Here is a 23,946-nt window from a genome sequence, read left to right as displayed (position 1 = left end):
GTGGTTTGAATGAGAATGTCTCCCATCTTCCCTACCCTATCTTAGACGTTTGAATACTTCTTTCCCAGTTGGTGGCACTGTTTGGGTAGGCTGAAGAGTTGCAGCCTCACCGGAAGAAGTCTATCACTGAACTCTGGCTTTGATGTTTAAAAGCCACTCATTCCAAGTATTCCAAGTGTGACAGATGCTCTCTTGTGCTCTGGTGCACACACCCCTCCCTCCTCCTTCTCTTTCTCCTCCCTCTCTCTCTCTCTCTCTCTCTCTCTCGTGCACGCACACTTGCTACCTGCCACCCCCCAGCCATAAGAGACCCTCTTCCTCTGGAACTACAAGCCTAAAAACCTTCATGATGTTTAGTGTCTTGCTCATGGTATTTATCACAACAGAATGTTAAGTAATAGTCTCAAATGGAATGATGTCAAAGGAAAGAGAATCAGAGCCCCAGCATTACCTTTTTATGAAGCAATAAAAATTGGAGGAAAATCTGTGAGTTATCTATGTGCAGAACAGATAAAAAAGTTTCTATTGTTGCCTTCACCACCCACTCTTTGTACAAGTGTAGCAAATACCTGACAGAAACAATTAGAAACTTTGCTTTGGCTTGCCATGGTCCAGAAAGACAGCCCATCATGCCAAGTAAAAAAGCTAAGAAGTAAAGAAATATTTACACTTGTAGGATAATACCAAATGGGCTAAAATATATGTAATTTGGAGTTCCAGAATAACAAGAGAAAAATATTACAGTAAAAATAATCTGAAGAAACAATAGCCCAAGACTACAATTATGACCAAAGACATACATTTACAAATTCAAGGGGCGGTGGTGGCGCACGCCTTTAATCCCAGCACTCGGGAGGCAGAGGCAGGCGGATCTCTGTGAGTTCGAGACCAGCCTGATCTACAAGAGCTAGTTCCAGGACAGGCTCCAAAGCCACAGAGAAACCCTGTCTCGAAAAAACCAAAAAAAAAAAAAAAAAAAAAAGAATCAATGAAACAAAAACTGAGTGAAGTGTGACTAAGAGTTTCAGCATCTACTGCTGTTATTTATATGTGCACATAAACATATACACCCACATGAACAAATACACGTATATACAAAAAGTATTATTGCATATATTTGTATAAGTACGTATACATATATTTATTATTATCTTGTATATACAGAATATCTGAAATACTCTTATCACTCAGAAAGACTACAAAGTAACCTATTTTTAAAAATGCCAAAACATTAAACAACCATTTCCAAAAGAAGCTAAAATAGCCAAACATTTAAAAATCTGATAATAACCAATGTCCTCAGGGAAATGCAAGTTAAAGCACACTAAGATAATCATTATGCACACCCACTGGGTTGTCTATAATTAAAAGATTAACCATAGTAAGTTAATAAGCACTCCTTATATATTTATTGCCTATGGACATATAAAGGGAAACAAATAATATAAAATTTGTGACTGTTTCTTGTAACACAACGAGCAAATATCCCTAAAACAACAACAAGTACTTCTAGGTATTTACCCAAAAGCAGTTGGTAAAGGTCTAGAAAAGACTTCCTGAGATGTTCATCAAATGGTAACAGACAAATCATGGAGCAGCTATACAATGCAACACTATTCAACACTTTTAAAAAATAAATTCTTGTGAAAGAAGCCAGTCTGAAAAGAAATACTGTCTATTTACATTTAAATAAAATAGATTTACTACATTTATAAACAATTATAGGTTTTTGCAAATTTGCAAAATTGTAACAAGCCTATTTTGAATGCCAAAGAACTGGGATGAAAGGAAGGATGCATTCATTGTTAAGCTTTTTGGTTTTTTTTTTTTATGATTGCTAGTTTGCCCTGAATTTAATTTTAGAAAGTTTAACATACCAAATTCTATATTCTGTCAATTATATTTTAAATAAATGCTGATTGGTCAGTAGCCAGGCAGGAAGTATAGGTGGAACAACCAGACAGGAAGTAGAGGTAGGTCAATGAGAACAGGAGAATTCTGGGAAGGAGGAAGCCCATTCCTCTGCAGTTGTGAGCCCACCACAGAAGAAGCAAGATGTGACTGCCTCGCTGAACAAAGGTACCAAGCCATGTGACTAGCACAGAAAAGAATAATGGGCTAATATAAGTTATAAGAGTTAATAAGAAGCCTGAGCTAGTGGGCCAATCAGTTTATAACTAATGTAGACCTCTGTGTGATTTCTTTGGGACTTAACAATTGCAGGAACTGGGCAGGACAGAAACCCCCGACAACACCAAAACAGGAGTTTGGGTACTCTGATTTTAATTACACTGTAGGTTAGTCTGGGGGGTTTGTACTCTTGACCAATTGCTACATACTCACATGCTAGATTCTTTATTTCACAATTACCTTCAGTTCATTCACACAAAGAAACCACAAAAAAGTCTTCTGTATAAAAGTACTTTTTGACAGGATAAAACCAGCAATGTGAAGGGCTAATTGTCTAAATATAACAATGTTATTTTAAATGACTGGATTAGAATGGAGAGGAACATCATCTGCTTTTATAGGACTCTACTTCCATCAGCAGAACCTACATGCACATTACAGAATGTACATGTTTACATCTGAACACAGTTTAGCACACCATTTAATGTTAGCAAGATTGAAGGGAAGACAGTTTTAGAATAGCCACTGATAATGTAATCTGAACTTGACAGATTCAACAACCAGTATTTTATCATGCTACAATGCAATTAACATCTGCAGAAATCCTTAAGTCAACAGACAAACCTGCTGCAGCCACATTAATATAGTTATATAGAATGAAATATTATTTACTGTACAGTATGTCTGATAGTCAGAGGCCTGACAAATATTTTTAATTATCTAGTGAGCATTCCTTAACCTTGACAATAAAAACAAATATAAACTGATAAGTACTGGTTAGAAACAGCCCCAGGCTCAGAATTAAAAATAACTATTAAGTTATGCCATGGAAATATTGTTAGCATTCAGGCATTCTTACAGGTCTGCCCTCAGGGGCCAAGCAACAGCAGGGCAGTCATCATCAGCCACCAAGATTTTACATGAGTTTCCTACAGATCCTTTTTCTGCAATAATCTTTGAAGTTTCCCGAAAAAAGATGGGGCCCCACAGCAACAACTCCACATGATAGAGATGACATCATGATGCTGATAGTGATGCTATAAAACCGATTTTGGGATACCAGCTGCTGACATGGTGCACACTCTCATGATGCTGACATTCTGACCAGAACTTCAAATAATAACTTTGGAAAAAAAATCCCTACCAACTGCTCAGAAATTGTTTGCAACTACACGAAACGTAATCTTGAAACTTAACCATCACTTTACTTTTGCAGGATCCCATAAAGAGAACATTGCCCCATGACAGCAGGAAGCAATTCTAGAGGACAACACCCCCCTCCCAAAAAAGTTTGTTCTCAAGGTTGGGAACACCATTTAGGGGTTGTTGATTATTATTTGTATCAGGTAGAGGGTTGAAGTGGAAACTATGTAGGTTCAGAGATTTAAAAAAAAGTGGGGGGATAATAATAGTGGGTAATAGAGTGAATACTTGTGAGCTATTATTTATGGATAATTTACATAGGTATAGTTTATGTATATTGATACAAGTTCAAATTATATTTGTTATTTCTATTTATAATATTTGTACACCTATGCAAAGTTATTCTGTCAGGATGTATACACACATGTTTCTGCCTCTGTTTAGGACATTTTATATGTTAATACAATTTTTAGAATGTATTTTCATATTGCATTATATATTATTCTTACCTCTGAACAAGATACTTATACATTGTTTATATTTTCAGGTCATGTCCTCATTTGCTGCACATTTGTTTATAGATTATTTAATATTATTAATATTCTGACATGAAGTTTTAGTCCTTAAGTTATACAGGTATTAAATATTATAGGTCAATAGTTGTTCATTTTTGTCATATATATAGTCAGATTAATTAGGTTCTTTAGATACATAGAAATTGTATTCTGCCTAGATAGGTAATCTTTAACCACTTCAAAGATCTGTAGAACATGGCATTTAAATAACTTAAGATTCTGTGGACATGACACATGACTGCTCCTGACAGCACCAATCTACTCCCGAGAGAATGTTGAGCACTGAAGACACTCCACTCGGAGTTTGTTTTCTTCTTGGCACAATTGGCCTTTGGGCAAAAAACTGCCCATGCCTCAACCACTGAAAAAGTACATGGTATCTGGACTGGATAAGCAGGACATAAGGAAAATGACTGCCAAACCTTGCCAAGACAGGGTAAGACGGTTCTGAAAAATTCCCTGCCTCTGAAACTGGTCTGTCAGTTATGCTAGGCCTTAACCAAAGTTGGTTGCTTCAACATTGCCAATAAGACTTTGGGTGATTGCTCAGTTAATTGTCTCCGTCATATACTGCTCAACTCAAGTAATATTATCTCCCTTCTCAGGCCTTTGATGGGGTTGAAGATTAGATAGTCATAGTTACCTTCTTATGATTTAGCTAAGCTTATTTCCAATGCGAGACTTAGACTCAGACTCTTTGGAATAGAATGTTTATTAAAACATTTGTCATGTGTTCCTTGCTTAATATTATTTATGTTGGTTGTAATTTTATACTTGATATCTGTTCCTATTGTATATAGTTTTGTATTCGGTTTGGATCACTCTTGTTTAGACAAAAGGGGGAAGTGATGGAGAGGCTTTGTTAACCAATTATCTTCAAGAGGTGGGACCAAGTTAGGGTGTGGCTTTCTGGGACCCAGAGAAAAACTGGCGCATGGCCTAGGTGCTCTCTCTCTCTGGTTCCCTTGCAGCACAGCTGAGCTTGGACTTCTCATTCCTGTTTTGTGAGTTTTTCCCCCTTATAATAAATAAAAACATAATTGCTTATCTTTTAGCTAGCCTGGTTATTTCTAGAATCGAGCTAACTTCTACATATGCACACTTTCTATAAGCATGTGCTATATCCCCTTATGAAAAGCTCTCTTTTTCCTTCCACTCTTGCTCAGAGGCAGCCTTTAACACCATCCCCATAAACCCTTCATGTGAGACCTGTTGCATGGTGTGACTTTTTGGCACCCCTTGGCTCCAACCCGCCAAAGTAATTTCTTTGATCCTAAATCATTACAAGTATTATTTACTAACTTTTGCTAAAAAAAAAAAAAGTCAAGCATATAAACAATAGTTTATACAAACTGAAGTCTTACAAATTTTTATTTTTAGTTAAAAAAAGAAAATACCAAATACAATTGGGGGAGAGTAAACTTTCAATCCCACAGCAAAACTCATGAAATAAAGAACTGCATACTGTAGTAAGGAGAAGCAGGCTGCATTCCCAGCACCTGGCTAGCTTAGCCCCCAAAATAACCACACAGAAATTGTATTAATTAAATTACTGCCTGGCCATTAGCTCTAACCTCTTATTGGCTAACTATTACATCTTGACTTAACCCATTTCTAATAATCTGCATTTTACCATGAGGTCATGGCTTACCAGGAAAGATTCAGCATGTCTGACCTGGCAGCTAGCTCCATGGTGGCAATCCCCAACCCTACTTTCTTCCTCCCAGAATTCAGTTCTGTCTACTCCACCTACCTAATTGCTGCCCTATCAAAAGGCCATGGCAGTTTCTTTATTCAACCAATGAAAACAATACATAAACAGAAGGCCCTCCTACACCAGAATACCATGTATGACAACATATTATTTGCCCACATTTTATATTCCATAAACAGGAAGCCAACATAGGCAGTGAAAACCCCTTCCATATTTTCTTATTTAATGAGATTAAATGAACCTTAACTGACTTCATAAACCTTTGTGTGGCACCCGTGTGGTTGGTAGAGAGGTTGAGTACTGCTGATATAAAGAAAGAAATTAGTAGTTTGGACTTAAGCAAGTTTTATTGGTAAACTTTTATTAAATTTGCTCTAAGAGAAGGATATGACAAAAGATTTCCGCCTTTCTGCAACGAGACCTGTTTCTGTTTATACCTGACCAACATTTTCCACTAACAAAATACCAGTCAGGTATTTTTATAAAATTAGCACAAAATTCACAGGAATAGCCTCCTCTCCCCATAGCCAGTCAAATGAGAATTATAATTTTCACAAGGTAATGACAAATTAGCTATCTATTCTAGGTAATATCTAATCCCACAGGCTAGTCCCAGCTGACCTGATTAGGCTCAAGGCAAAACTTAAGAACACAAAAGAATCCTAGTTATTTACAGTGAGAAGGAACCCAGACAGAGAGAGAGAGAGAGAGAGAGAGAGAGAGAGAGAGAGAGAGAGAGAGAGAGAAAGAGAGAGAGAGAGAGAGAAAGAGAGAGAGAGAATGGATTTTGATTCTCTTAAAAGTCTAGAACTTTCTGTGTGAAGAGAGATATGGGACAAAGAACTTCAGATCATCCTCCACTCCTGGTTCCATATTAGAACATGCAGAAAACAAAAATAAATTTAGCTATGGAGATCTTTAATTCACTAAAATCCCACGAAGATAAGTCAAAAAACAGAAAAGAGTTAAGAAGTGGAATGATAATCTCTGCTTTACAAGAGTGCTGGAAAAGAAGCAGCATGCTAAAACCCTGTAAACATAAATAGAAACAAGAATAACAATAAATCAAAATAGTATTCTTATTCTTACTGTGTGTGTGTGTATATGTGTGTCTGTGTGCACATGAAGGCACCTCTGTATTTAATTATATCCCCTTAAGTTCTTTTTTGAATAGGATCTTATTTAGCCCTGGCTTACCTGAGACTTGCTATTTAGACCAGGCTGACCTCATGTTTACACAGCAATCCTCATGCCAAATACTGTTATCACAGGTGTGTGTCAGTGTGGTCTACTAATTAAAGTTTAATGAGGCCATGAGAGTAAATTCTGAATCTGACAGAAATGGTATACTTTTAAGAGGAAAAAACACCAAAGCTTGCTTGCTTGCTCCACATCTGCAAAAGAAAGGACACTTGGGGAAATAGAAAGAAGATGGATGTCTACAAGCAAAAAAGAAAACCCTCATTAAAATCTAACTATGCTGGTACCTTGGTCTTGGCTAAACGTCAGAACTGATTTTTATCATTAGATTAACATCAAGATAAAATGCCCTCTGATTTTTCATCCTGGGTAGTCAGTCATACTTGTGCTTTCATACCTTAGCTCAAACTCAACTAATGAATTTACTAGTCATTCCATTATATCATTGACATCCTTGCCTCTCCATAGCCTTGCTATCAATAGCTACAATATAGCTTCACTCTTTTTAATTTTTTCATAAAGTTGTATCAAGGATTGTGTAAGATCTGTTCATGCCTTCTTATTAGCTCTGTGGGATATTAGAAAATTCAGTTTTAAAAGCAAAGTATAATTGGTTGGGTATAATTTGTCTTTCTCTGTTCTGCCAGCCAACTCCCAAATTAATGACACAGAGACTTCTTATTAATTATGAAAGCTCAGCCTTAGTTTAGGCTTGTTTCTACCTAGCTCTTATAACATAAATGAAGCAATTTCTCTCCTTCTGCATTTCCTGCTCCCTTTGTGTCTGGCTGGTGACTCCCTTTCTTCTTCTCAGAGCTCTGTCTGGAAGTCCCACCTATACCTTCTGTCTAGCTATTGGCTGTTTAGCTTTTCATTAAACCAATTACAGTGACATATCTTTACACATTGAAATCAAATATCTCACAACAGTTGGGGGCTGTGATGTAGAATTCCCCTCTGCATACTGTAAATGTTTTATTAAAATTGGTTAATAAAGAAATCTGCTTTGTCCTATGGTAGGACAGAATAAAGCCAGGTGGCAAATCTGAACAGAAATATATAGAGTAGGTAGAGTCAAAGATACGCCATGTAGCTGCCAAAGGAGAAAGACACCAGAACCTTTCCAGTAAGCCACAGCATCGTGGCAATACACAGATTAATAGAAATGGGTTAATTTAAGATGTAATAGTTAACTAGGAATATGCCTGAGTCATTGGCCAAGCAGTGTTGTAATTAATATAGTTTCTGTGTGATTATTCGGGTCTGGGTGTCAGGGAAACATAAGCAGTCTCCATTCACAAGACTAATTTTGTGGCTCTCTAATGAAAGGCAAAATGCCCCATTCAAGTCCCTAAATGGCCCCAAATTACCACAGGAAGAAAAATTAATTTAACCACACTACTTGGGCCTCAAAGGGACAGCAGTTCTCTAGCCATGAAATAAGTATAGAAGATGAAAAATAGAAAAGAAAATATTGGGTCACTTTCCAACTTCAACTTCAAAATACTTTCAGAGACAGAAAAGCCTCACTCCCACATCACATTCCGCCTCTCGAACACTGAGATAGTGTTGTATTAGATACTGTCTTTTTTCTATAAAGTATATGATCTGAAGTTCAACAAGAATAATAAATATATTTCACAGAAAAGGGAAGTTGAATGAACAGTTAAGAATATTCTAAGCAGGGTGTGGCAGCTCACACATGTAATCTAGCACACAGGAAACAGGATTGCTACAAATTTGAGGCCAACCAGCCAGGGCTACAAAGAGGGATAGTCTTCCAAAAAACAAACAAACAAAAAGATCCTTTACTATGGAGAAGTTTCTAAGAAAAGGAAGAGGAAAGACAGACCTCCAAATTAAAAGAATACAAATAAAGTTTTTTTTGAAGTAATGTTAATCTAAAATAATACTCAATAAATACTCAACATGTTTGGAACATTGTTAGATGACAAAAGTAACAAAATACACAGAATTGTCAATCTGTTTTGTTTGTTTGAGACAAGGTCTCAGCACGTTGCCTTCAAAATGGAGATTCTCCTGCTTCAGTCACTAAGTGCTAGGATTTATAGATATATGTTTCATGTTCAACTAAAAAATATGTTTTTGTGTATATGGTGTATGTATTTAATGGCTCCTATAAGAATAAGCATATATATTTCGTGTACTGAGTCAAACAAATATTTATAAGTATTTAACAAATAAAATCCTAGTCATGTAGCATCTCTGCTTTTATAAAATACCATTTACATTCTGTAGAAGGAGCGGCGGGGCTGTGTCCCGCCACCCGGCTAGCTTTACCCAAAATAATTACACGGAAACTGTATTCTTTTAAACATTGCCTGGCCCATAGTTTCAGCCTCTTATTGGCTAATTCTCACATCTTCCTTTAACCCATATTTAGTAACCACGAGGTGTGGCTTACCAGAAGAGATCTCAACCTGCATCCATCTCGGAGAGGAGAAGCATGGAGACTGCATATGGCGACTGCCTGAAGCGTCTCCCCACTGCCTGCTACCCAGCATTCTGTTCTGTCTACTCCGCCTACCTAATTTTCTGTTTTCTTAAAGGGCCAAGGCAGTTTTTTTACTAATAAAAGTAACACATAGACACTCCTCCATCACGCTTCTCCTGTGGGAATCTCTTTCCCCTTAGTTTTTATACTGTTCCCTGAAATCTACCCGCCCAGCAACCAAATACTTATAAGAGAATAACATCCTTCTTCTTTGTTCCTGGTCAAAATCACTAGCATTTGAGTTTCTTAAGTTCAAAATATTATCTCTGGTAAAAAAAAAAAAAAAAAAAAAAAAAAAAAAAAAAAATAGAAAATAGAGATCCAAACCCATGGTAAGATGGAGGAAGGGAGGTAAATTGCAAAATTCATAATGTATTCTCAGAATCAAAACTGCTGCCAAGTTACACTCTTTCAGCAAAAATAGTAAGATGTTAATCACAAACATAAACACAAATTAATCAGCAAAGCCAGTTTACTGAGTCTCCTATGAGGAAACATAGCAAGAGAGCTACTCTGAGTCTAATATTACAAACACTTGTATCTCTGATGTCTGAAAAACACAGGCCTTAATGCCAGCTGATAAAATACATTTACTTCATATTATCTTATAAAGACCATCATTTTGGTCTATTTCAACTCTACCTATAATATAGACTATATTTACTATCTAATCTAAGATTAAAGCAGGTTCTACCTCACTGAATAATGAGGTATTTCATATTATATTCACTTGAGGGAACCAAAAAAACCTATCTACACAAGAATTAGAAATAGGGATGAAGGGTTTCTGTATTTCTAGCCCAAATTCCCAAAAGGTGTGGTGGCCCAAAAATGTGAGTCTATTTCGACCTTGTTTGAAGGTCAGAGTTTTAGCTTGTTCAATGTTGTGGCTACACATCCTGACCTAGGGTGTTGTTATTTGGTCTTTCTGACATTAGGATAACCCATATAAGTAGACCCGCTCCACCCTGAACAATGGTCAGGATATTCAGGCATACTTCTGCCCCTTCTTTTGAAATAGGAGTCTGACCTTGGGAGTAGCTGCCATCAGGATACTTGGTCTATAGTGGGTTCACTGCCTAAAGAACAGAATGCTAATGACTTGACATCTCAAGTATTGAAGCAAATAACTGTTCTAGTTGTCCTTTGTAGCATATTAAAGCAGTCTTTTGTCTTATTCCCCCTGCTGTATTGGGCAAATTTCAGTATTCACTGGAACTCCCTACTGATACTATCCTATATTTCTGTTTTATTATTTTCACTTGCATCTTTATTCTCTTTACTTAGTTTTCTAATCCTCATTGCCCTACCCTGGTAAGTGGTGTGCTTGTCAAAGACGGTCCCCAGCAAAAGGTGTTACAAATTCATTAACAGTTAATATATATAAAACAGAAAGAGTCTAACTGTTCTGGCCTAGAGGCTTCAGTAAAGCATTAAACAAGAGAAATAAGATTCATTCCAAATTTTATAAAAATCTCACTATGGCTGGTGTAGTGTAACTTGAATAAGAATGACTCCCAATAGGCTCAGAAGCTTAAATGTTTAAGTCACCAGGAAGTGACACTATTGGGGAAAGATTAGGAGGTATGTCCTTGTAGATGCCCTTGGAGCAGGCGTGTCACTCGGGGTGGGCTTTCATGTTTCAAAAGCCCTTGACAAGCCCAATCCCTTTCTTTATCTGTCTACTGTCTATGGATGAGGATGTAAAGCTGTCAAATACTGTTCTAGCACCATGCCTGTCTGTTTCCCTCCATCATGATCAGAGACTAATCTTTTAAAACTGTAAACACGTCTTAATCAAATACTTTCTTTTGTAGGAGTTGCTCTGGCCATGGTAGCTCTGCAGTAACAGAACAGCGACTAAGACAACTAGAACATAAACTACTGTTTCTTCAACCACTACTCATAATAGAAAGAGCTGTGGAGATCTGTATAAAACTTAGTTTTCAAACTAAAACAACATCCCATAACATTGTTACGTTAAAAATTACTGGCACAGGCTGGGAAAAGCCAGAATTTGAATGAAGCTATCTGAATTGCCCACCACAACACTAACTACACAGTGCAATACAAGTCTTACAAATTAAGATTGATTCACAGTTTCATGATGAATAAAGAAAAGTACAAAACCAAATGAGCGTGAGAGAAGAGAGACTTGTGAGAGGGGACCCACAATTCTCAGCCTGAACGTGCTCAAGGAGAATAGTTGGCTTGGGCTCATAGACTTTTAAAAAAGTTACTCACGCCAGAATGTAAGATCTCCAAGGGCAGGAGCCAGGTCACAATCCTACCTAGACTCCCTACTTAAGAACAAAGTTTGAAGCAAGTTAAGATATGCTAAAGACAGAAGTTGATGTTTTAATTTGTGAAGGTATCTTTTTATAATACTTAGAAAATAGACAAACTAAAAGAAAAACAAAAAATGTAAAATAATTGTCTATCAAGTAAGACAAGCAGAAGTGAGGGAAGGGGTAATTACAACAGAGGGTAAACACAATCAAAATATCTTATACACATGTATGAACTGTCATAATGAATCCCATTATTTTGTATAATTAACACACAGCCTAAGAATATTTGTTAATTAAGGAAATTTAAACAGTACCCAAGATGTATCAAAATTTAGTTCTATGCTTAATCCTAGATGGGACATCTTTATCAACCTTCCATCTCTCATCCACAGAAGAGGTAGAAAGAATGGAAAAGACTGAGAACCGTGCTGTAAAATGGTATCTTCAGGACATGCCATAGCTTCTCAAAGCAGTTGTGGTTACAGGTACAAGATCAAGCCAGTCAAAATTCTAGCAGGGATTGGGGAGGGTTTCACAAGGCCCCACATCCAGTTTAGGAACTATTGAGAGCTGATAGCTACTGTTAGAGATAGGGCCTTTTTTTGGAGGAGTGGATACTAGTAGGTTGTCTATATTCCACTAAGGGATCATGCCCATACTTATAAGGACAGTACTAACTAGACACAGTGAGTTATGGGGGGAAGGTGCAGTGGAAGACAAAGAAAAAGGAGGAGAGGTGGAAGAAGTTGGAGTAAAGGAGTGGATATGACCAAAATACATGTATATGTATAGACATGTATAAAATTCTCAAAGAAAAATAAAAAGTAGTATTTTAAAAATTTATATTAGAAAAGATCCTTTCTGAGCAGTTCCTGATAGTTTTAAAACAAAGGCTCAACCTCAAATGTGATGCAGTAGTGATGGAGAAGTGTCTATGTGTTACTTTTATTAATAAAAAACTGCCTTGGCCCTTTAAGAGAACAGAAAATTAGGTAGGCGGAGTAAACAGAACAGAATGCTGGGTAGCAGGCAGTGGGGAGACACTTCAGGCAGTCGCCATGCTTCTCCTCTCCGACATGGATGCAGGTTAAGATCTCTCCTGGTAAGCGATCCACCTCGTGGTGCTACATGGATTACTAAATATGGGTTAATACAAATGTGAGTAAGAGGCTGAAACTAATGGGCCCGGCAGTGTTTTAAAAGAATACAGTTTCTGTGTAATTATTTTGGGTATAAAGCTAGCCGGGTGGCGGAACACAGCCCTCCTCTCCTTTCTACAGATTGGCGCTCCAACGTGGTGACTAAATCCACTTAAAAACCTGAGAGGGCTTTAAATAAAGGAGAGAGAGACTTTAACACAGCTTTTTGCTGTTTGCTGGCGTGCCACAGAGAAATTTCCCTGACTCAGCTGCCGTAACAGGAAAAAACCTGTGCGGTTTTAAAAACGCAGCTTCCTGCCCTGTGCCGAACTCTGGCTTTAAAGCATTTCAATGGCTTTTATGGGACTGGATGTTTGTGTGCCCGCTTGGGATCGGAAAGAAAGTACTCTGAGACCATGCCAATAGCTCAGAGCTCCCCGCCTGCATCTGGGCAGATGGCAGAATCAGTCTTAGGGAGGCGGAAGAGCATGGCGGATTCCTGCCATTATACAGAGAGATGTTTTCAGACTGTGCGGTGATCTGCGTGTCAGATTTTATTGTAACTTGGATAAAAAGAGTTTCTGTGCTGCATGCTCAGTCTCAGAGTTAAAGTGCTGAATGCGGCTTCTACCTGGCGGCCCCAGAGCTAGCAGAAAATGGTACATCTTCCATTTTGAAATTGGAGAGAGGTGGAGCCAACATCCAGAACAGCGCAGCGGCTATGCAGCTCAGAGCTGCAACCGATTCAGAGTCATAAGCGGCTCCGCCATGTTGGACTGGGCGTGGCAAGCTCACAGTACCTGTTTTTGACCTAGGAATGTCACAGCTTAGAGTCTTAAGCGCTTAGTGATGTAAAGGCGCAAATCAAACATGTTTCTCGACAGTAAAAAAATTACAGATTCACAATAGGACAGATTCAGACATAGAAGACCCCCATATGGGTCACAATGTTGGATGAATGTACGTAGGCTTGAGAGAGAAAAAGAATATAGAGAATAAAGTTAATGCCTTAAAAAAAAGGGGTAGTCTTTGAAGAGACAGAATAAAGTAAAGTGATAGAGTAAAAATAAGCCACGTAAAAATGGAAAATTCACGGAGAGTCTGGATTGTGTATTTTATTGTGTTTTCTTTGGAATTTTTGACTGTAAAGGAGCTAAATACAGAGAGACATTTCATTATATGGGCTGCCAGGGTAGACCAGAATGGACATCTTAACGGTATAACTTCAGAATTTAGATCTAAGAACATGATGCTTTGGAAAAGTTTCTTCTTTTGTTTTCACAAAGGATGACACAGTATGGATTGCTTCTATCCCAATATGGTATGATAGACCACGCCCTCCTGAAAGGTTGCTATGAACATCTTCAAAAAATTACTTCACTCAACTGCCGACTGAGATGAACCTAGCAGACAGGTTATACCATGAAAGACCTAAATAACAGTGCCCCCATTCAGCAGGAAGCAGTTTGGAGAGAAAAAACTGCGCCCATTTTCCCAAATATTGTTTATAAATGTTCTTTTACATTTAAAGGGGGATATGATATAGAGATGAATAATTTGCATTGGTATGGATTTTTAGGTCAGTTTTGTTATATGTATATGTATTTCTGATCTTGATTAAGGTATTGTGATTGTAGTTCATTTTAAATAATGTAATGTATAATTAGGAAATATAGGTTGTTAATGGATAATCATCAATAATAGTCAAGCTTGTAGTCATGTTAGTCATTTTCTAGATGTGCATGGATATATTTCAGATAGGCATTCTTCATATCTTTCAAAGACTGCAGAATATGGCATTTAATGTTTTTATAACTTAGGGTTTTTCATGACAATGAGACACGTATGGTCCTGGCAGCACCAATCTACTTCAAGAGGAAGATGGGCATCGAAGAGGCTCCTTATGGAGTTTGATAGCCATTTGGGCAAGAAACTGCTCTTGCCTGGACTGTTACATAAATTGGACACAAAGAACCTGCAGAAAGAGGACTGCTGAACTTGCCTAAAGGTGAGATGGTCCTTCGGGGTTCCTGATTCATGAGTCTGCGAGACGTTCTGCAGGACACAGCAGAAAGTGACTGAACTGTCTTTGGAATTTCCTGCTTCATGGAAATGTCTGCTGGAAACTATGGGCCTGAAGGCCGAAGATGGATGTCCCAACGGTACAGAGAAACTTCGGGTGACTGTCCAGGCAGCGAGTTGTCTCTGTCATTTCTAGAGTTTGAAAGTTGCATATGACTTGTTTACTTAGGTAATATTATATCGTTCTGGAGTCTTTGATGGAGTTGAAGAATGGTTCAATAGTTATAGTTTTCCTTAGTTATGATAAAAGATAAAATAGATCTAAATATTGTAAGTGTAATTCTTGCATGATAACTGTTTTGTTATATGTAATTTTACTATGTTAAAGTTAAAGCCTTTCTTTTTTATTTAAACAGAAAAAAGAGAAATGATGAAGAAGTGTCTATGTGTTACTTTTATTAATAAAAAACTGCCTTGGCCCTTTAAGAGAACAGAAAATTAGGTAGGCGGAGTAAACAGAACAGAATGCTGGGTAGCAGGCAGTGGGGAGACACTTCAGGCAGTCGCCATGCTTCTTCTGGTAAGCAACCTCCTCATGGTGCTGCACAGATTGCTATATATGGGTTAAAACAAGATGTGAGAATTGGATAATAAGAGGCTGAAACAAATGGGTCAGGCAGTGTTTAAAAGAATACAGTTTCCGTGTAATTATTTTTGGTAAAGCTAGCCAGGTGGCGGGATGCAGCCCCGCAACTCCATTCTACACAGTTGTTGGATACAAAGTTAAATGAAAAAAAACCCACTGGTTTTCTTGAAAACTAATTTACTAGATTTAAGTTGACTTTATCTAATATTAATCAAAATTTTAATGTTTCAATTTTTATTATTCTCATTATCTCCTTTTGAAGCTGTGATCATGCTTATGAAAGCCAGTTTCACATCATAGAAACAAATGTCCTTAGGAACTGCTCTTATGAATGGGAAGGTGGGAAGCTCGACTTCAGGATGATAATTTTCCAATATTTTGTAGCTGATCAGCAAATTTTCAGAATTTACAGTATAAACTTTTTAAGATTTTTGCAACTACACTTTACATTTATATAATTCACATTTCCTCTACTATTCCAGAAATTTTAACCCAGGGAAGTAGATTTCAGGCTAAAGAACAGGAAAATGAGCTTTAAAATATCAATAAGGGAAATGAATAACATTTCAATCTAAACAAAAACTCATAGGAGAAAATATTTCAGTTTGCCAGGCCCAATCTAAGATTTTACTAAGCAATTATTTTGCAGGTAATTTGTTGAAATACATTTTTGTGATAAATCTTGAAATACTTTCCATCTGATTCATCAGACTAATAACATACAAGGTATATGAAAATTTTAAATCCCTAAAGCAGTAATTTTTCTCACCAATTTACAACCATTGCTTATAGGCGAGTTTGTTTAACCCATTAAAATAACTTTAATTAAAAAGCTAAAATTGTAACCATATTTTTAAACAAATCAATCACAGTCATTCAATTATGTAAACTAAACAGAATTCTTCAGCTTTAGTATTTTTAATATCAGTATTTTAGTATTTCTAAAACTGGCAATTAATTGAAACATAAATGTGTGCTCATCTGTAATAAACAACTAGACTGGAACAAAGCAAATAGTGCCATAGTAAGCTTGTGCTTATCTACTTCAAGACTCTTATTTAGATTCAATGATTTTTCTGCATGCTACCACCAACTTGAAAATTTACCAAACCTCTCAAGAATCACTGTATAAGTAGAGCTGTTGTATAAAAGAATAATACATTCTTATTCCCACTGAGTAGCACCCAATCCTCTAAAATAATCTTAAACTGTCTTTCTAATCTAGCCACCCACTCTATATACTGATGATACGCTATCAGTGACCCCAAAGGTTGACACAGCACCCGTTTCAAAGAGCAGAAAAATTACTGCTACTAAGTATATAGAAAGGCCAGCTCAAGCTCCTATGCAGGGCCTTGGTAAATCTAGATAAAGCAGTTCTTCCCACCAAGTCTCAAGGGCCACAGCAACTTTCCCTAATCAAACCGCAGAATCTTTTTTGGTAACCAAAACTAGATAAGCATTATACTATATTTATATAACTGTGTCAATACCCACTTAAGGAATAGTCTTTTAGGCACTTAACTCTCCCTAGTCTATACTACTTATCTTCATACAAGTTTCCTCACTCCTAGGATGATGTAATGTGTTTTGGGTGATGGATGTTCTGATAGTTGTTTTGAAATCTTCCAAAGTAAGTTTCATGCCCCCCAGCTGGATAGAGAACTAAATCCGTAAGAGCACTTGCTGTACATGCATGAGGACCTGAGTTTGACTCATCATAACCATTCCTCCCTCTGAAAAAGCTGGGCATGGCCATGTGTGCCTTTAACTCTGCAGGAGGTAAGACAGGAGGATCCCCAGGATTTGTTGGCTACCAGCCTAGCCATAAAATACAGTGAGCTCTAGCTAGGTTCAGGAAGAGACCATCTCAAGGGAATTAAGGCAGACTGATACAGGACAGTAACACACACACACACACACACACACACACACACACGACCAATGACCAGAGCCTCCTCTGCTATCAGGATTTCCTTTATGACACTTGAGGCAATTAACCTGATAAATGCTTCCACAGAGCACCATCATTTGCTATAAGAAAAGGGAAAATATCAACCCAAGCAGGTGGCTTCTCATTGCATTCTCCATTCTCCTGTCCCCTTGACTGACGTAGCTTTCCCCCACAAAAACATCAGGAAACGTTCTCTAACTCCCCTCATCCCTCATCAGTTGGCCTCCTCCAGTAGAATCCTCTAGTTACAAAAAAGTTTATACTTCCCAGCCTGCAGAAGCACAGATAACTGAGTCAAACTGTTTCAGTGACTACATTCTGGAAATATGTGGAATGCCCAGGCCTTTCCTTAAGCAATACATATGAGAAGGAAAAGAACTTCAAAGGGTCTCCTATAATTAAACTTAACACTCCATTGTTTTTGAAAACTTCTTTGGAAGCTTCAGTTTTATTTGGCAAATGGCTTGGTTCCTAGTTTAGATGCTAAGGTTGGAATTAAAGTCAATCGGCTCTCTGTTCAACCATAACCACCAAAACAAACCAAACAAGAACAGGAAAAGATTGCTATCATGATAGAAAAGGGTAACTATGGTCTTGTCTATATTTTGTTTTCTTCAAATCCAGAATATGCTGGACACTAAATAGTCCTACCTTAAAGTGACTGACCTTTTCTGATTAGAAGAAAAGAAGGTAGTACAATTAAATTCCTAGCAAATGTTTTCTATTTCCTGCAAGCACCTTCATTCCTTGATGATGTCCCTGCCATGGGCACAACAGCCTTACTATTGTTACTTACAATGCTCCACACTAGAGCAACAAGTAGCATTCTCTATAAAGGTCACTAGATATAAAATGAGTTATCACATCATAAGGGCCCCAAAGTTTCCCACAATTCATATTCCTATAGTTTTCCATCAACGGAAATGGTATCTATAAGGGGATGGGAGGACTCCTTACCAAAAGTTTAGCATCAGGAGTTCAAATTCAACCCCATACAGTTTTCCAGACACCGAGTAATTGACAGAACATAGCTACACCACACACAACTTAACTGCCAGGAACCACAGTCCTAATATGGCTTTATCCCAAAGTCCAGAGTAATTTTGGTTAAGCTTTGGAGACAATAAAAATGCTGTTTTCTGATAGAGCTATTATGTGACATTAGTGAACTGTAACCTTGTCAGCGACAAATGTTATATGAACAGTATAGAAAAACAATGAATATTTCTCTCAAAATTGGAATATTACCTTAGGTCAAGTTCCACTGCCTTGTATTTTCGAGATTTATACATTTTTATACTAGCATGAAAACAAAACTAAATTATTTCAATTCATTTCTTATTTGGGTTTGCATTATTTGATGATACATTTATGAAATGTAGCAGAAAATCTATTCCTAAAGTGAGCATTTCAATGAGGCTGTGTGACTGAATTACTGAGCAAGAAATCATCACTGGATTTTCCATATGATAACTCCTTTTCTTTTCTTTCTTTCTTTTTTCTTTTTTTTTTTTTTTTTGATTTTTGAGACAGGGTTTCTTTGTACCTTTTGGTGCCTGTCCTGGAACTAGCTCTTGTAGACTAGGTTGGCCTTGAACTCACAGAGATCCGCCGGCCTCTGACTCCCAAGTGCTAGGATTTAAGATGTGTGCCACACCGCCCAGCAATAACTCCTTTTCATTTTGGTTCTATCTCTTTCAGACTGAGTTCTCAAAGATCACACACAGATAAATAACAACCATTGCTATAATAGTTTCTAAAATATGCTGTCTTTGATTATGTCTTAAGATACATTTGAAAATCAATACATAATAACAAAGATGTTCTAACACTGCTTCCTAGTTTAAACTGGACTACTTTCTAACTACCCTTTCTATCTATCTTTTTTATAATCCTTGATTTCTTTGTTGTTGCTGTTGTTATTGTTGTTTGAGGCAAGGTCTCATTTTATAGCCTGGAACTTGCTATGTGAACCAGGTTAGTCCAGAGCCAGATGGAGGTTCACCTGCCTCCATCTCCCTGAGTGCTGGGATTAAAGGCATGGGCCATGACTCCTGGCTAACCCTTAATTTCTGTATCAGATTTCCCCGACTGAAATTTAAAGGACAAGGCAGAAAGGGAAAAGACATACACATTTAATTCATATCCCATTACAGAAAAACTTTAATAAGTTTTCTTTCGATGAAGTAATCCGCCATAGAGCAAAAGCAATTTCCTGGCATATATGTAAAGGTACACATAAATGGTACATAGTACGCTCTCATTTTTAAGATGATACTATAAACTTGTTTTTAGAAAGACATACATATCTATAAGACAGCTGTTATTTATAGGATAAAAGATGGCATCACAACTTTATACTGCTTTACAACTCATACATAAATAATTTGTTGTCAAGACTTTCCATTTTAAAAGCTAAAAAACACTTTCAACTGGATACCAACCTAAAAATAAACACTCCCAATTCTGAAAGACAGGAGGTCTCCCTTGTTTGATTATGTACCCAGTGTACAGTAATAAAATGACTTGTGTGGATGAGAAATAATTCATATAAAAATGACAACCTCTACTAGATTTTTTGTTACAGCACTTCAAACCACTAGATTGACTTGCAGTCATACCACAAACTAGCATCTGTAAGCAAAACATATACTAAATAGTAACAGGAAATTAATTCATCCCCTATGTTTGTTAAGTATATTTGTTAAATCTGATAAATCTCCCCCAAACTCTCTTTAATTAAGTATTTCATGTAGCTTCAAAATGTCATCAGAGATTTCCAGAGCTGATCCTGGACCTCCTCAGCCAGATTTTGCAATTGAGTCCTGACATTTTAGCATGTCTTAACACAAATTTAAGTTATTATGAAATATCCTGAACAAATGAGGATAAAGGCAAATGGACATCAAATAATTAGCTGTCTTACTCTAGTATCTCTCTCAGAAAATCTAGATAGTTTCCATCAACTTTCTGTGATGCTGGTAAAGAACCAAGTCACTACTCTTAAAGGTTTCACCTATACCTGCTGAACAGGATGAGGCAACTGTCAAACCAATCTTAAATACTAGTCAACACATTCCTCTACCCATAAAAAGTCACCAGAGAACCAAAGCCAGACCAGTCTTCAGTGTGGTAACAGTCCCTCTTAAGGTGAAGGCCAAAAATATTTCCTGAGTCCAATAGGAATTCCTGGCACTGAAGTCCATCCTTATAGGTCTTTTCTAGAAACATGAATTTTAAATGGGTCCAACGGTTATTAACTGGACAGATGAACATATGATATTTAACACATGAACCCATTACATTACTTTGGGAGAGATCCAGGCTCAAGAAAATGAGCCACAACAGCAACACATTTCACAGAAAATAGGGAAACTACAGAAACCAGTGAATACTGAAGGCTGGAATGACAAAGCTGAATTCATTTACTTTACAAACTTGTAGGTCAGTGAATGAACTACTGATAGTATTTTAAGAAAGCCCTGGGTCTAGAGTTACTGAAACTATCCTTTACTACACACCCATACATATCTCTTTATGCAGGGACATACAAGAGCATGTAAATGAGAAAGATTTACTAAAAGAGGGACAGTGAATAACAAAAGCCAATATTAAGCTTGATAAATCCTTCAATCACACATTCTAAGATGATAAAATAGTCTGTAAGAGACCACCTATAGAATTATATGTGCAAGCCGGGCGGTGGTGGCGCACGCCTTTAATCCCAGCACTCGGGAGGCAGAGGCAGGCGGATCTCTGAGTTCGAGGCCAGCCTGGTCTACAAGAGCTAGTTCCAGGACAGGCTCTAAAAAAAGTTGCAGAGAAACCCTGTCTCGAAAAACCAAAAAAAAAAAAAAAAAAAAAAAGAAAGAAAAAAAAGAATTATATGTGCATACTATGCACTCAAAACAACTAAATACAAAAATAAAGTTTCCATTATATATTATATTTGAAGACACTAGAAAATTCTACAACAGAAACTTTCAAAGGTTTTGAATACCTAGTCCACCTTAAAATCTTCAAAGCACCTTAAATTAGCATTATCCAAGGTGTTCTTGACTCTATATGTTGCAGTTGCTATTTTCCTTGTGAAAGGAATAAGACCACATTAACTCAAATGACACACTGCCAACTAGTCTCCAGCATCAACTATGAAAATTGGGTAGACAGAAAAAAAATTAGAAATTCAACTTCCTATATGAAAGTTGAATCTTTGTCTCTTTATTTTGCTCTACGATTTTTCCACTGTCCTCCCAAATGAGACTGTTTGCAAATACATCTAAAGGAGGATAGTCTATGGGAGGAGAAAAGACTTTAAGGTGTGAGAATGTACTTTAATTCTGTAGGGGAAGGTTCAGTAAATCAACCAGCTTTAAACCTAAGTGAATGACTCATGCTTGCTGTGTAGACATTGTTTTCATTTGGGTGAAATGTAAAATCCTACAAACAAGGGGGCTTCAAGAATTCTGCCCTAAAAGAAAGACAAAGCCTTCAAATATCGATTTGCAAGAACCTAATACCGGTTTTTTAAGCATACTTTACATTCAATTACTAGATGGTCTCTTTGGTGACTTTCAGTTCAAATCTTACTTAATTCTCTGCGTAATTTTACCATACTATTCTTGGAGCCTTGGTAATTACAAGTAGAACATAAATGAGAAAAAAAAATACAGAGTTAAAGCTGTCATCATTATGCCTAATTAAACATTGCAGACAGAAAGATGGCAGTAGAATAAAGCATTCTGAATGAGGGGAAAGGAGAACATAAGGAGTAGGTCACAGCTCCAGGAATAAAGTTAAACACACACAAAGTTGGGCAGGACAGTGGATAGTGTGCAACATTTCTCCCAGTCCCTTAGGTGGCAAACAACCCACCCAAATAGTAATACACTTCTCCCCTATTAATCTCCCCTACCTGAAGTAAACAAACCACACCGGATATATATGCCAACTACAAGAGTGGATCCTCTAATTTCAGTACGTCCTACCGTTTATTAGCAGTTTTCTTATTTTACATCCTAACGGGGAATCCACATATCATAAAATGATGAGACACCTCACCCCTAAAATATTGTGACTCCAGCACTTCTGGCCCAAACAAAAGTCATGGAATAAAGGTGGGCTGTTTTCTGGACTGGGCTGCTTTGACTTTCATCCCCTGTTACCAAATGAGTGATATTCAATGGGTCTACGAGTAGAAGACCAATATTCCCAGCTAGTTAAAAAAAAAAAAAAGAAGAAGAAAAAGAAGAAGAAGAAGAAGAAGCTTGGTCTTCCGGCGGAGTGCTTCAGCAGCAACAGAGAAAAAGGTGGCAATACCCGGCGGCACCTTCACTGCACGGAGTAGTACCAACGGCCTCGGGTAAGTTTCCTTCCCTGCGGTGCACTAAATCAACGCTGCCAGCCCCGCGGCCCCACCCGGTCCTGTTAAGGAAAGGCGTGCGAGCAGCTAGCTGGAGGACGGGCGGACAGCTCCAGGCTCCCAGCACGAGTTGGCTTTCTCCCGGACGCCGCTGATCCGGGCCGTGGCCGCCTCCCCAGGGACCTACGCGGTTGCCAACTTTGCCGCCGCCCCTTCCTCCGCCCAAGCATCACAAACTTTGCCACCGCCTCACCTGGCGGCGCGGTGCTGGCCCCCGGGAGCGGGCTGACCTTCACGCCGGCTCTAGCCGCCCCTGGCCCGTCTGCCGCCTCCAATGCTCCTGGGAAACCCTTCGCAGGGACACCCGGCAGCCCGACCCCCGTGCCACAACCGACCCTCTGAACCCCGAAAGCCCGGGAATCCGAGTCTCGGACTAGCCACTCACCATTGGTAAAGGGCTCCATCTTCGCCCCACCACGGGTCCTCCCAAGCCAAGCGCCCCAAGCTTCCAACTACGAGAGCCGAAGCGGCCCTGCCGACTGAGCATGCCCAGCGTGGCCTCTGAGGGCTGCCGGGGAGGTGCGGCGAGGGGCGGCGCCGCTCCCCCGCGCGGAAACAACACCTTCGTTCCGGGTTTTCGCAACTGCTGCAGAAGACCCACTGAGGCGTGGACGCCGAGCTCAGCTCCACCCCTGGCCCACGCCGCTGGGAGGAGGGGGCGGGGCGGGGCTTGGGCGGGGCTTGGAGAGGCCCCGCTCCCCGCGGCATACTTGAGGCCACCGAGACGTCGTGCACCCCGGTTCCAAAAACTGGTGCACCTACGGCGCACGCCTGTGTTCCGGGTGCAGCAGCCCCAGCCCTGAGCCCGGAAACGCGGCCAGTGATGACGGATGGGATGGATAGCAGAGGGGCTGTCGCTAAATTCGCAACCTGAAAGCTGTGCAGGGCAGGGCGGGGGGAGGGGGAGGGAGCGTCGGTCTCTGCCGGAGGCTAGACCCCGGGACAGCGCTCTTCCTAGCCGCTGGCGTGAGCCTGGCGGCGCTTGTCGGCCGAACTGCTGCTGCTACAAAACCCCCTACCGCAGGGGAGGAGGGTCCCTGGCCAGTTTTAAGCTTTTTGCTCAGGGCCGGGCCTAGAGATGAGAGCAGATCACAAAACCCGGCGCAGGATACAGGAGAACGGACTGTGCGCGAAGGGGTTGTGGGCAGAGGCCCGCCGCTAGTCCAGTCTAAACTTGACACCTGCGATATCCTTG

At 38.8% G+C, this 23,946-nt stretch overlaps 1 protein-coding gene across 1 annotated transcript in view; it reads right to left on the bottom strand.

Annotated features, from left to right (window-relative positions):
- The window catches only part of LOC119820551 (leucyl and cystinyl aminopeptidase), a 117,168-nt gene extending 93,866 nt beyond the window's left edge, over positions 1-23,302 (bottom strand). Inside the window, exon 1 of the mRNA XM_038339008.2 lies at positions 23,137-23,302. Coding sequence (XP_038194936.1) covers positions 23,137-23,155 — 19 coding nt within the window. The 5' untranslated portion in view covers positions 23,156-23,302. The remainder of the gene's footprint in view (positions 1-23,136) is intronic.
- Between the last annotated feature and the right edge of the window lie 644 nt (positions 23,303-23,946).

The sequence above is a fragment of the Arvicola amphibius genome, chromosome 8 (assembly GCF_903992535.2).
Source record: "Arvicola amphibius chromosome 8, mArvAmp1.2, whole genome shotgun sequence".
Taxonomy (NCBI): Eukaryota; Metazoa; Chordata; class Mammalia; order Rodentia; family Cricetidae; genus Arvicola; species Arvicola amphibius.
The sequence above is the reverse complement of the archived record's forward strand: the minus strand, read 5'-3'. Positions and strand labels throughout refer to the sequence as shown.